At 28.8% G+C, this 13,960-nt stretch overlaps 1 protein-coding gene across 1 annotated transcript in view; it reads left to right on the forward strand.

The window, feature by feature from the left end:
* The window catches only part of LOC122272657 (uncharacterized), a 20,558-nt gene extending 8,934 nt beyond the window's left edge, over positions 1-11,624 (forward strand). The window contains exons 7-11 of the mRNA XM_087169279.1: positions 2,128-2,270; positions 5,303-5,439; positions 8,298-8,527; positions 9,115-9,195; positions 9,591-11,624. Coding sequence (XP_087025405.1) covers positions 2,128-2,270; positions 5,303-5,439; positions 8,298-8,527; positions 9,115-9,195; positions 9,591-10,931 — 1,932 coding nt within the window. The 3' untranslated portion in view covers positions 10,932-11,624. The remainder of the gene's footprint in view (positions 1-2,127; positions 2,271-5,302; positions 5,440-8,297; positions 8,528-9,114; positions 9,196-9,590) is intronic.
* The last annotated feature ends 2,336 nt before the right edge of the window (positions 11,625-13,960 follow it).

The raw sequence follows: 13,960 nt of genomic DNA on the forward strand, positions 1-13,960 counted from the left end.
GGGAATCCTGTTGAAATTGCACAAATTATTCGCCTTTTAAACTTAGAAAATTTCCAAAAGCATTTGATATACTTTTAAAACAAACCCGACCATCATTTTACACAATAATTTAGTTAAATATTTAAAATGTCATTCATTCACCAAATTTACGGAGCTGGACAAACAAAACCTTTTTCACCAACTAGCTGCAGATTGGTGTAAGCTTTATATATTCATTATTGGTAGTAAGATTTAACTACACTCTTTGACGTGTGTAACAACACTTAATTCGTAATTAATTTTATATAAAATAATCATTCACACAATTTATAGAGTTTTTCAACATCAAATTTGTTGTTTTCTTAGGCCATTAAGGGATTAGGAGTGCTATTGTTCTTGTTTACCAGTGGCGCCATCTATGGCCAAGAATTTGACTTCTGCCACACCCATTTCATTGGGTGGGCTTATTCACACATCCATTCATTCATCCACATTTCGTAATTTTGACCTGAATCAGAGTGCGATCAGTCTAAAATCCAGTTTTCCCAGGGGTTTAATTTGCTATAGGAATACAGAGGACTTTGTTACCGGACAGATTTAGCTTACACCTGTCACCACTTACTACACGGGGAGTCTTTGGTCGACTAGATTCGAATTCCCTTTCTCACGAGAATGAGTAAAGCGCCCTCATTCTCGTGACCAAATTTGGCGAGATTATACCTCTGTTTCTACAATGCAGACAGTAAATATGTACTTCAGAATACAAAATTTTGTTGTATTTATTCTTGCTGTTAATTACACCAGGAAACAAGAACTAGTTGCTTGTCAAATTTAGTGATCATTTTCATATCAAGCTTATTTTTAAAAAATTATTCATTTCATTCGGAAGTTAATAGCTGGAACTTTTATCATCTTCAATAATATTAATTTATTTTGTAACTTTGACATTTTATTTAGTATATAATTTAGTATCTATTAGTATTTAGAAAGCATGTAATTTATTTAGTATGTAAGATAGAAAATATATTTGTAAATAGTATAGATTAATGTAGTATGTGAATATAATTTTTTTTTGGTCAAGTTTTTCATTCCTCATCTGGTATAAAATGGATGATTCAATTCATTAACAGCGATTTTATTCTTATTCTTTATTCTGCACGATTTCTAAGGCCCAAAGTCCGACTAGAGGAAAAACAGGTAAAAAAAAATTTTTTTATGGAATTCACTGGTTAACTTTGAGGCGTTTTGAATCCGATTTGAAGTGTTTTGAACCTTTCACTTCCTGTTCTTCTGTCCCCTTAGAAAATTAAACAGATTTTTACGTACAGATTCTATACTCAATAGTGATAAAAAAAATTGCTAAGGATGGCAAGTTTTTTCCACCAAGACAAAAATCATTGATGCCGATGAATAGAATTTTTTTTATTTTCAACAATGTGCTGAATTTGTCACTCATCAAACCAAGTTAGATCATAAATGATTTTAAAAAAAATAACTGTAGGTTTCTATTTTTGGAAATTTTACGACATTTTAACTAGTATTAGCAGAAAAATTGTTAGTGAGGCCATGATCCAACATGGACTGTAACGCAAGGGAGTTAGTTAGTTTTAACTAACACACAGTGAACAGGGTCACAGTGAGTCCTGAGTTAATGCTAATGCATTAACTGTAACGGATGTAACTTATTTGCTAAAAAACTTGTTTCAGAAGCCTCTTCACTCTGTCTCCCTATTGGACTTAAGATTAATATTTTGATTTTGGTAATTTTTTTTGAATATTTTTTTGAGGATATACTATATTATTTGTTCAATTGGAAATTAAATTATAGTTTTACTACACTACATGGAGAAGAGCTTGACCATTCCTAGAGCTTCTCTATATTTTTTCTCAAATCAATAAGATTACATTTGTGGTTTTACGTGAATAATTTTATAACAACTCCAAAAATAGAGTAAAAAATATTTCATGACGAAAAATTAATTTAAATTCTAGAATAACGTAAGTGATATTTTCAATTGGGTGATGACTTTGAATATTTCAAAACTTATTTCAAAATATATTAGTTCGGTCGGAAAGAATCGGGCCTATGAGTGAAATAAAAGTCATCTTGAAAAATTAACTAGAAAGTAATTGTGTGTTTATTCTTAGAAAGACTTACCACCATACAGAGAGAGTTGTCTCACTCGATTGTTGAAGGAGAGTTTGGGAGGAAACTCACAAACAGTCATTATCGTCTGTGTAAGACCTTCATCTGAAAGTGAAACGAAATATTCATTGGAGTTTGGAACGCGGTAGGTCTTGCAAGTTTATTTATTTATTTATTTATTATTTTTTTAAAAATAGAATCAGACACTTCGGGGAGAGTCGGGTTGCCCCGCCCAGCGGATACCCCCGCCCACTGTCAATTTCATATGTAAAGAATATTTTTTCAAGTCAATGGGCCATCGGACATTGATTGTTATATTAAAAAAAGATTATTTTCAAAGTTTCAAGTATTTATGCAGCTGGTAACATGGTAAACAATAGTTTTGAAAATATTTTGAATACAGTAGTCTTGAAATTAAGAAAAATTGGTTGAATGTTTAGATTAAACTTCATTTTAATACTAAAAAAATAATTTTTTTCTATACATACAGCGTTAAAGTATGTAGTATTAAGTTTAATTTGCACAAAGAAAGAAGTTTATATGTGAAAAATTGTTCGAGTAATTACAAATTTACGAAAAAATTGGATTTCGGGTAGACCCGCTCACATGAATTTCGGGTATCACCGCCCAATTTTATTTCGTCGATAAATGTACGGTTGCAAAGATTATTATTCTATTGCTTCAAATTTGAATGTTATATGCATTTTTAACAACAAATATATGTTTTAATATTATATGAAACATAAATTTATATATTTAAAAATGCAAATTAAATATTTTTAAAATGTAATTGATATATTCAAATTAAATTTAATATCAAGAAATCATAAATATTATGATAACTATTCGCTTACTTATTTATTTTCACTTATTTGCGAACGAATCAGTCTACAGAAGCATTTGAAAGTAATCAAAATACAAAGTAAATTTGTAATTTTTTAAGAAGTATTTCATATTAAGTTTATAAGAAGAGATCAACCAAATAAGTTTATATTGAAAAAAAATATTGTTATTAACTATTGTTACTTAAATTAAATTATTTTCGTTAAATATTTAATATAAATTTATATTAATATTATAAAATATTACTATACATTAATAATGGTAAAAAGTATGACATTTGTTGTTATTAAATGATAGAATTCACTAAAAGTATATAAATATGTAATAAATAAAATAATTTTGCTATAAAAATGATAAATGAGGTTTATCTATTGTAAATACATTGGTCATTCTCACTTAAACCTGAAAAAACAGTCAAAAAACATAATTTTTGTAACTGGGTGGGGCTACCCGACACATTTTGAAAAGGGCTGAAAAGCATGTTTTTTTAAATTTCGATTTTTTGAAAGTTAAACTATTCTTTTTTTGGTTTATTCTTTTTGCATTATTTAATTAGATGATAAAACAATAGAAACATACAAAAATATTGATTCTTACTCAATGTTATACAGAAATATAAGCAATACTCCTTAAGTGGGCGGGGCTTCCTGACTCTCCTGTAAGTGTCTAAATGCAGTTTGATTTATATATTCCACTATCATAGCTGCCAACTCTACTGGATTTTCCAGTAGACTACTAGATTTTGGTAGTTTCTCCTGGTCTACTGTTTCAATTAAATTTCTCCCGGCATTGTGGAAAATTCCATAAAATTGAGTATATTTCCTAAAAATATCCCTATAGAAATAGAATTTTTGTACCAATTATTGCTTTCTGTCTTGAATAATTAAATAAATATGACTAACACATAATTAAGCGAACCTCATTTACAAAAATCAGTTCAAAACCTTTTTTTGTTCTAAAATCCTCAGTTTATTTTTATCCATAACTCTCTTTTTAAATTAATTTAAAAAAATCTTTTAATTATGTCTGATGAATGCCTATTAATATTCGAAATGATGAGTAAACATTTTTTATTTCCAATGAGCTGCACAATCGGTCTTGCCGATGAGCAGACCTAGTGCGTTCTCCAGAGGTGGTATCCACTCTTTCAGGACCACCAAAATGAGTGAGATACCGTTGGTCATGTTAATTTGGACTTCTAGTTTCTGACGCACTAGATGGCAGCACCGAGACTCTATTTGGATGCTAAAGCACACTAGGAATTTAATTTTGCCGGAAATGCCAAGAGATAATAAGGCACTCCAGGGATCTTTTACATGCCGCATAATCATACGACATGGAATCATACGAGGATTTTCTGCTTCCCGAAAATCAGGTATCTGAGCCGGGGATCGAACCCACAGACTTGGGCTCAGAAGGCCGACGACAAACCCACTGCGCCACCCAGCCGCTTATGAGTAAACATAATATACATAAAGTTAATCATCTTTAATGTCATAATTGGAAAATATTGTAATTTTTCCATTTTGATGACTGTAAAAATTCCTAAAATTCCCTATGCTTAAAATATTTAGTACATTATACAACAATTATCATGAAATTTATACTCTTTTGTAAAATCTACTGGATTTTTACCATTCCATGCTGACACTATTTTCAAAACAGACATCCTGGAATTCCGAGGGAAAACACTGATAAACCCGGAATTCACAAGAGGACTCGTTATTATTTTTGAATATTCTTGGAGTATTAACAGTATAATGGCAACTCTCATTTCACAATTATTATTACGAGTTTAAACTTTTTTTAAACAATCAATTATATCTCATAAAAACTTCTTCAGAGTTTTTATCATTTTTTTGGCTATAATAAATGTTTATAGTTAATAATTTTATTATTTAAAAATTCTAATAAGAAAACAATTATTTTAATTTAAATATTTTAAAGAAATAAGAGAATAAACAGTTTTGTATATTACTTTATGCTTAGAACATTTTAATGAATCTATTAAATATATGCTTTTCAATAAATATTGCTAAACTTTAGACATGAAATAAAGAACAATTCTTGTTCAAAAAAATAAAATAATTTCATTTTTAGGGAAATTTTTTGAATCAATATGTAAATTCTTATTACATACATATAACACTTGCATATATAAGAAATTTGTTTTAATTTGTATTAAAAATTGTTTTCTTAATTATGAAATAATTTATCTTTGAAACTTTTCGCTTTGAAGAAATAATAGTTTTTGCTACATTTTTTAATAATACTGACAATAATTCTACAAATTAATATAACAACTCTAATATACATCTATTGTTTTTATTTCAGGGCTAAAATAATAAAAAATAATCTACGCAGGAACGTGAAACTAAGCGAAAACAAAATGAGTAGATTACAGAAATACATCAGTATCGCTAATAAATATATAAAAAATTGTGCTACAGAGTTGCAAAGATGGAGAAGTGGTAAGCTTAGTATTATAATTTTTATGTTTTTAATCTTTTTGCTTTTAAATAACTGTAAAAATTTTATTATAATTATAAATACTTGTACACATCCATGTAAGTAATTACAGTTGTATGCATTATAAAATATTAATGCCTACCAATGAAAAGCAAACTTTCTTAATTCGTATTCATTGCATGAGGCATTAATGTTTTTTTTTCCAAATATCAGTGAAATTCAAAACTTTGCTTGGTTTCTTATTTTACCAAATTAATTTATGAAGTTAAATTTAGTTTACGAAAGTCAGTTTGGAAAATAAAGAAACTGGCCAAATATTTTCTATCTTATTGCAGTGTTCTACTGAATCAAAAATGTATGTAGGAATTCTACTTAATGAAATTTTTAATTTTTGGTTCGTAAGTCGATAAATACTGATTATAGAGAATAGCCTGATCTTGTTGTTGATACCGCATAACATGTTAGTTTTAACAATATCAATTTTAAAATAAACATTTAGCCCCATTACAATCACTTTGCAGTTGATATGTTCAGTGGCATACTGCAAGATTTCATCTCATCTACAATTTTTAGGAATATATTTTGTTTTCCTTATTATGCACTCCGACCTCTATTTAACGAAGTTGCTAAATCCCGATAATAAGTTCCTTATAGGGAAAATTTATTAAATGGAAAATTACCTTTTAAAATACTTAAACAACACAAAACAGGTTTTAAATTCATAAACACTAGGCATAATTTAAATAGCAATTTATACGCCGTTATCTTGTAAACTAGTATCTACTATTTTTTTTTATGAATCTTAACCATAAAAGAAATCTGCAGGAAAAACAAAAATAGAGCGAAACATTATCCAGTGTTATACTATCATGCTACATACATTTTCAACTGAAAAAAAGAAAGAAAAGAAGCTAATTTTATGTATAATATTATAACTGCATTTATTGGAAAAATATTTTTAAGCATGCAATACCACATGCGTTCTTAAGTTTAATTGCTACTGATAAAATCCATTAATTTGAACTGAGTTTTTCGTTTGCAATGCAAGCAAAAAGGAAAAGGGATTTTACTGCTTTCTCTAAAATAACTTTTAGAGAAAGCAGTGAAACATTACATAAAGCAGTAGCTTCGAAAATTAATTCAAGTTCATTTCCCCCATAAAATTCGTCAACAAGTTTGAAATGTTTCGAAATATTTTGGAAAATGAATAAAGGGAATCTCAGAGAAAAGTTCGTAAAATAGAAAATTCACTTCGCTGTTATTTTACGAAGAAATTTCCAAAATGTTCTTGGTTCCTCGAAAAAATTCGCAAAATAGAGATGTTCGCAAAATGGAAGTTCGTTAAATAGAAGTCCTACAGTATATTGCTTTCCTTATTTTTGCCCTTCAGAATTATATTTTGTTTTTCATTATTATAATTATGAATGAAAATTTAATCTTACAAATATATGTGTTACAAGAAAGTGATTAAAAATTATGGTAGTACAAATAATTGCAAGAAAATAATAAAGAAATAAAAATATAATAAAAGAAAATAATAAATAAAATAAGAACTGTTTCAAAAATTTTTTAGATTCTTGATTTCCGAATCTGAATACAATTAATATATTATTAAATTAATTAATTATTAATATTATTAGTTAAAAACATAAGTTAATATATAATCTGAATAAATTACAACTTTAAAAAAACTGATTAATAGAGATTTTTATAAAGTTATGAAGTTTTCAATTTAACAGAAGTTCATCTTAAATGTTGTTAAAGTTTTGTCATCTTAAATGTTTTTATGACATGCAACGCGTGAAGCGAGAGCAAATGATTTTTAAGATTTTTTTTCTTCCGCTTTGTGAGGAATAAAATTCGGTAAAAATGCAGAGAAAGAACAAGAATTTCTGTTGTTTCTTAAGTTTTTGTTCAAAAGCATGTAACTGAGTTTTTCTTTAACAGACAATACCGCATTTCACTGAAAACTGTTTGCTCGAACTGTTTATTCAGATAGTTTAATAATTTAGATTTTATAATCGTTTTTGAACAGCAGACCTAATTTTTTAAGTTACTACTATTGTTGAAGTCCACAGCCTTCAAAATGTGAACCCAATTCAGAAGACGAGGTAACTCCTAGATCAAGTGTTTTTGGGAGAAATTTGCCTTCGTGGAGAACTTTTTGATGAAACTAACCCGTATTTGCGTTACATGGAGAGGAAACTGACGAAAACCTTTCATGGTTAGCATGACGACAAGGGGACTTTTACCCATGATCCGTCTACTACAGTGGATATTTTACGCCAGCACTGTGGTCGGTGCAAGTCGGAAGCGGTATTCGTATCGACCTGTCATTGCTGGGATTTGTCCCCCGTCCACCTCATTGAAAGGTGAACGCTCTACCCTCTGACCCATCCCGGCTCGAATATTTTAATAGATTGCTATTTATGTCATGGTTAAATCTTAATGGCTTGACTCTAAGGGGTAAGCAGCTGTTCTTTTGGTACGATAGTTAATCTTTGCCTATCATCTCTCTAACCGGAAATCTATTATCCTCCGTCTCGGAGCCTGGGACTGAGAAACAGTATATTGACTTCTATAATACTTTACTTTTTAATAAAATCAGTTAATCACCAGAGAATTTTTATTATTTATTTTTACATGCACTTTCTGATTTTATTTCTCAGTTATTTTGCTTGAAACGATTAAATGATTTCTAGCTGATACTCATCCAAAAAAAATTTTTCAACAGTGAGTGTTAAATATTTTCGTAAAATAACCAAACTACTTAAGTTCTTATTGTCCTTTTTTGAGTGCAATGAAAAACTTAATGTAATTTTGTAACTGAACAAGTTCTCCGTTTACTTCATAAAAATAGGTGAAACTGTACCAAAGGAAGAATGGATTCCTCCCTTCGATTACAGTGAAGGAGATACTTTCTCAAAACAATCTTTGATGGACTCTGCTCGTCTGTCAAGCAGCCAGATTTTGCCAGAATCGTCCATTTTTAATACTCCCTGTTATGACTTGAATGAGTCTCTTCAAAGCTGTGAGGATATTAGCGACTTAGACAGACAATTAGACATTATGAGACAACCGTTTCCACGGGTTTGTATTCTAACAATATATGATTTTTTTTTCTTTTTTGTTATTGGTCATTCATAGGAAACTGTTTAAATGTTACATTAGCATCGAACGGGATTTGCTTATTTTTGCTGTCAAGTGTTAAGAGTGTATATCTCTGGAGTAAATACAACTTCACATATAGTTTGTTTATGTAAAGAACTCCCCTTGCTATTCGTCTGAAATAGTGGCTATGGTTACTGGGTTTAACTATTTCAAGTAGGGAGTTGGGTCATTATTTAAGACAGGGTTTGGCTCGGGTCGACTAGAGAAAGTGAATCAGGAAAGAAGGAAATTCCTCTTTTTGAAATGCGCTATTTCTTGTTACCATAGCAGCTCATGGTCTTAGACTTTGTGGCGTGGAGAGTTCTTTCGATAGATAAACTATACCACCCTCTGATTTTCAATATTTTTTGTTAATTGTATTTTTAAATTCTAACAATATTCTTTTAATGCATTTTTGAGTATACTTAAGTGAAATGTTATTAAAGTGGAGTTATTTTAAATAATCTTGCTCAATCAATTTTACTCAAATTCAATTTTTAATTATTGCCACTGTCTTTAATTTTCAGCTCTCACTGGAAAATACTATGTCTATGCAAGCTGAAAATGAGAAAGTGAGAGACATGGATGAGAATTATGAAGCTGAAATGGTATGTACGTTATAAGCCACCACAAAATGGGGAAAAACAAAATATTATTACTCCTTCCATAAATTTGGTTTTTGAGTTGTTTGTTTACATTTTTTTTGCCATGGTCTTTTTATTCTACATCTAAATTTCATAAATTTAACTTCTGCCGTTAGATATTAAGTTATCAGCTAATTTCAAAACGGTTACGGTTATTTAGTAAAAGGAGCATTTGTGTCTGATTTCGAAAATGTTATTTTAGGTTTATTACTTATACGGAAAATTTAATGTCTGGAATAGACATATAGTAACAATTTATTACTCAGATATTTAGATTTTTTAATAGTCCTATTTATATTACGTTTATTGCATTATTGGTAGAAAGATTTTTATTAAATTAATTTTGTCTTTCTACATAGGTCAAACTAAAGGAAGAATTGTTTTTTTCTGAGGAACAAATCCTTATACTTCACCAGGATATGGAAACAATTACTCAAGAGTTAAAGTTACAAAAGGAAAGAAACGAGGAGTTATCAAACATGTTGATAACAGAGAACAAAAAAAAGAAAACACACGAAACAAAAGCAGAATGTTGCATGCAAGATCTCTACAATTTCAAAAGGATCATGAATGAATGCTTAGCGCTTTTAAATCAAAAAATGTCAGAAGAAATTAACGCAAATTTTAATTCACCTAAATCTTTACCTGAAGTCAACCCAGAAATTGCGGGACAGTTGAACCACATCACCGGCAAAGTGCTAAAAGAAACGTTGAGTTCAGAAGATATTCAGAATCAAATTTTCATGTTGTTTGCCCATCTTCAAAGACTGTCGCGGTTTCACATTGTGCAAGAGCAAAAGATTGCTGCAGTCTCCTCAGAAAGAGATTCTGCAGATGAAAAAATTATATCATTGCAGAATGAACTATGCAATTTAAATACAAGCCATGCAGCTAAATACCAGGCTTTGCAAGCATCAATACTTGAGAAGTTGCAACATTTAAAGACAGAAGGTTTGCAGGAATCATTACGGAAATGCAATATCCAAAATAACATTATAGAACTTTGCGATCAGCTTATAAATTTTTCGGAAAAATGTGATCTGCAAGAGCAAAAAGTTGCAGCAGTTACGGATGAAAGAGACTCTGCAGTTGAAAAAAATATATCATTTCAGGATGAACTATGTCATTTAAATGCAAGCTATGCAGCGAAAGATCAGGCTTTGCAAGCATCAATAGATGAGAAGTTGCAACATTTAAAGATAGAAGGTTTGCAGGAATCATTACGGGAAAACAATATCCAAAATAATATTATAAAACTCTGTGATTGGCTTATAAAATTGTTCGAAGAATGTGACCTGAAAGACCAGAGAATTTCAGAACTTTCGAAAGAAAAAGATTCTGCAGATGAAAAAAATATATCATTGCAGAATGAGCTATGCAATTTAAATACAAGCTATGCAGCGAAAGATCAGGCTTTGCAAGCATCAATAGATGAGAAGTTGCAACATTTAAAGATAGAAGGTTTGCAGGAATCATTACGGGAAAACAATATCCAAAATAATATTATAAAACTCTGTGATTGGCTTATAAAATTGTTCGAAGAATGTGACCTGAAAGACCAAAAAATTTTAGAACTTTCGAAAGAAAAAGATTCTGCAGATGAAAAATTTATATCATTGCAGAATGAGCTATGCAATTTGGAAGCAAGACATGCAGCTAAAAATCAGGCTTTGCAAGCAATATCCAAAATAATATTTTAAAACTCTGTGATCAGTTTATAAATTTGTCGGGAAAATGTGATCTGCAAGAACAAAAAATTGCTAAACTTTCGAAAGAAAAAGATTCTGCAGTTGAAAAAAGTATGTCATTACAGAAAGATATATGCAATGTAAATAAAAAGCATGCAGCCGAAGATCAAGCTTTACGAACAGCATTAGTAGAGAAGCTGCAACACTTGAACATACCTTTTTTCAATGAATTATCAAGTGTAAGTGATGTTAAAAACAATATCATGAAGCTGTGTGATCTGCTTTCAAGTTTGTCGAAAAAATGTGACCAAAAAGACCAAAGAATTGCACAAATTTCGAGAGAATTAGATTCTCAATACGAAAGTAATACGTCGTTACGAAAAGAAATATGCAATTTAAATGAAAGCTATGCAGCTAAAGAACGGGCAATGAAAGCATCATCAATTGATAAAGCATGTGCACAAATTGCAAGACTTGTTGAGAGTTGGGATGAATAGGCCACTGAGTGAATGCAATTTTAAAAATTAAGTTTTGAAGTTGTGCAATCAGCTTATAAGTTTGTCTAAAAGAATTGATCTGTAAGACCAAACAATTGTAAAATTTGTAAAAATAATAGAAACTGCATGGATGCTTGTTGTTAGTTATAATTAATGTGTTTTATTCTGGTTGGATTGCTATAAATGAATAAAGTTAATGTTATAAAAAGTTTAAGGATCAATTTTTAAGACCAAATAAAGATCAATTATAATACGTATAATGAAAGAAGGAAGAAAATTATAAAGAAAGTTTAAGAATAAATATATATTAAGTTTTTCCAAAATTTAATTAAAAACAATAGATATCCAACAAATGTAATTAAATTATTATCAAAATCATTGAGTTAATTGTGTGTTAAATTAGATAAATGAATATATTTTCACAAAAATCTTTCTTGTTACATAAACTAGTCTAATCGGGCAAATCCAAGGATAATACACACACACACATAAATTCAGGGTGTCTTATAAATGCTGCACACCACACCTAAATATATCTTTATCTAACGATTATAGGAGCATGGTTTCAATTTAAGAAATCGTTTATTTTGATCAATCATTAATTTTTTAACATTCTAATTTTTCAACAATTTACTAATTTTAAATTTTTATTCGGCACCCAGAGACAAAAAATATTATATATCACAGATTCCCACTCAAGAAATTAATAAAAATGGTAAAAAACACGTCATCCTAATTTAAAAATCACCCGAGATATCAATATTTAAAGTTTATATCTAATATTAAGGGGGGGGTCATATACTTAAAGCTCATCGCCAGACTAATACACTGCGAGAGAAAAAAATTAATTGCAGGGAAAACCGTTTGATAAAAATAATATTGCAATCAGATTGATTCGAAAAATTTTCCATAGAAATACTTAATTGAATGAAAGCATAAAATATTTGAAAACAATATTTTTTACAATACCATAATAATAATATTATCAATAAATTACTTTTTTATTTTTAAAAGTAAAATATTTTATTCGTCACATAGAAATAAATGAGATTTCTTTTCTTTTCATAATGTATTATTGTTGAAAATTTTCAGAAAATTTTATTTTTTGAGACCTATAGTAATTTTTTGTCGCTTTATTTAGTATTTTTGGCAATGATGTTGAAATTCGGCGTTGAAAAAAGAGATTAATAACAAGGATCATTAAGAAATACTTCTCAATTTGCTTAAGTTTATCATTAGAATACATAAGTAAATTCGTAGCATTTCGCTAGTTTCCGCCAAATAACAAGTGAAAAGCATTTACTGTAATACTAGCCCATACAAAAAAGCTTCTTTTTTTTTGTTGCATGGTAAAGCAAATTTCAACAAATTAAAGCAAATTTCATAGAATCAAATGAAGAAAACATTCCACTTAAAGCATCAAATAACAGACAAAATTATTGTCTAACTCATAGAATCTTTTTGCAACAAGAGAGAAAAATATACGTTTGTCACAATTTGGTTGTAATTTTACCGTGCAACGAGAAAAAAAACCAATTGGTTTTATTTAACGAGTTTATTTTAACAAATTGGTTTCATTAAATAATTGATTCTGAAGCCTTTCATATGAAGCATAAGACGAAAATGAATTTTTAACAAACTAGAAAACGATTCTAAAAACAGGATATACAAAAACAAAGAATTATTTGTACTTTTTTAGCTTTGTTATTTAATAATAACAGAAAACTGAAGTCACTCTTAAAATAAACTATATTTACAAAAAAAATAAACTTGATGTATCGAAAAATTTTTGTGATAAATATGCTTTCTTTTTTCTAATATGACCTAAATCAGAAATAATGTGAGTTAATAGTAAAAAAAACTTTGTCAAAATGAAGAAATATTATTCACTTTTATCTATAATTAAAACTCCTTCCACCTGAAATATAGAATATATGATTAAATGTGTTGCAAATTGTTGTTTTTCTTTTGTCGAAGCAACTTTTATAATTTTCTAAACATTAAGTATTGTGAAATAATTTGTAAATTTTTAATTGACAATTATCGGTAAGAAAAACTTTGTAAGAATAATAAAATAATAATTTTACTTAACTGATATTTGTTCTTAATTTCCCTTTTATGAGATCTCCAAAGCAATTAATTCATTACATAAATTTTAGTTTTAGTTGAATAACTTTCATAACTTGCTATATATTATTAAGAGAAAGTTTTAATTAAATATTCCAATGGAAAAGATCAAACTGTGAAGTAAAATGATTGTTATTTGTTTCAAATTTATGAGAAATAGTTACCTGTTAACTTCTAGACTTCTCTGTAATCTTATAGATAAATCAAACATCCTACTTTTGGTTTCAAGAGTTGCTTTCCTTTCTCTACATATAATTAATTATTACAAGGGGATCCTTTTGCAGACAATTAAGATATTTTTTATAATTGTTTTTCTGTGAAGATGAACTTTGATATTAATAACATAAGCAAGGAGGGGTAAAAATTTCCAAAAACACATATACTAACGAATATTTATAAAATCTCATTAAAAATATT

The sequence above is a fragment of the Parasteatoda tepidariorum genome, chromosome 8, assembly GCF_982258835.1.
Source record: "Parasteatoda tepidariorum strain Cologne lab strain chromosome 8, Ptep-v5.0, whole genome shotgun sequence".
Lineage (NCBI taxonomy): Eukaryota > Metazoa > Arthropoda > Arachnida > Araneae > Theridiidae > Parasteatoda > Parasteatoda tepidariorum.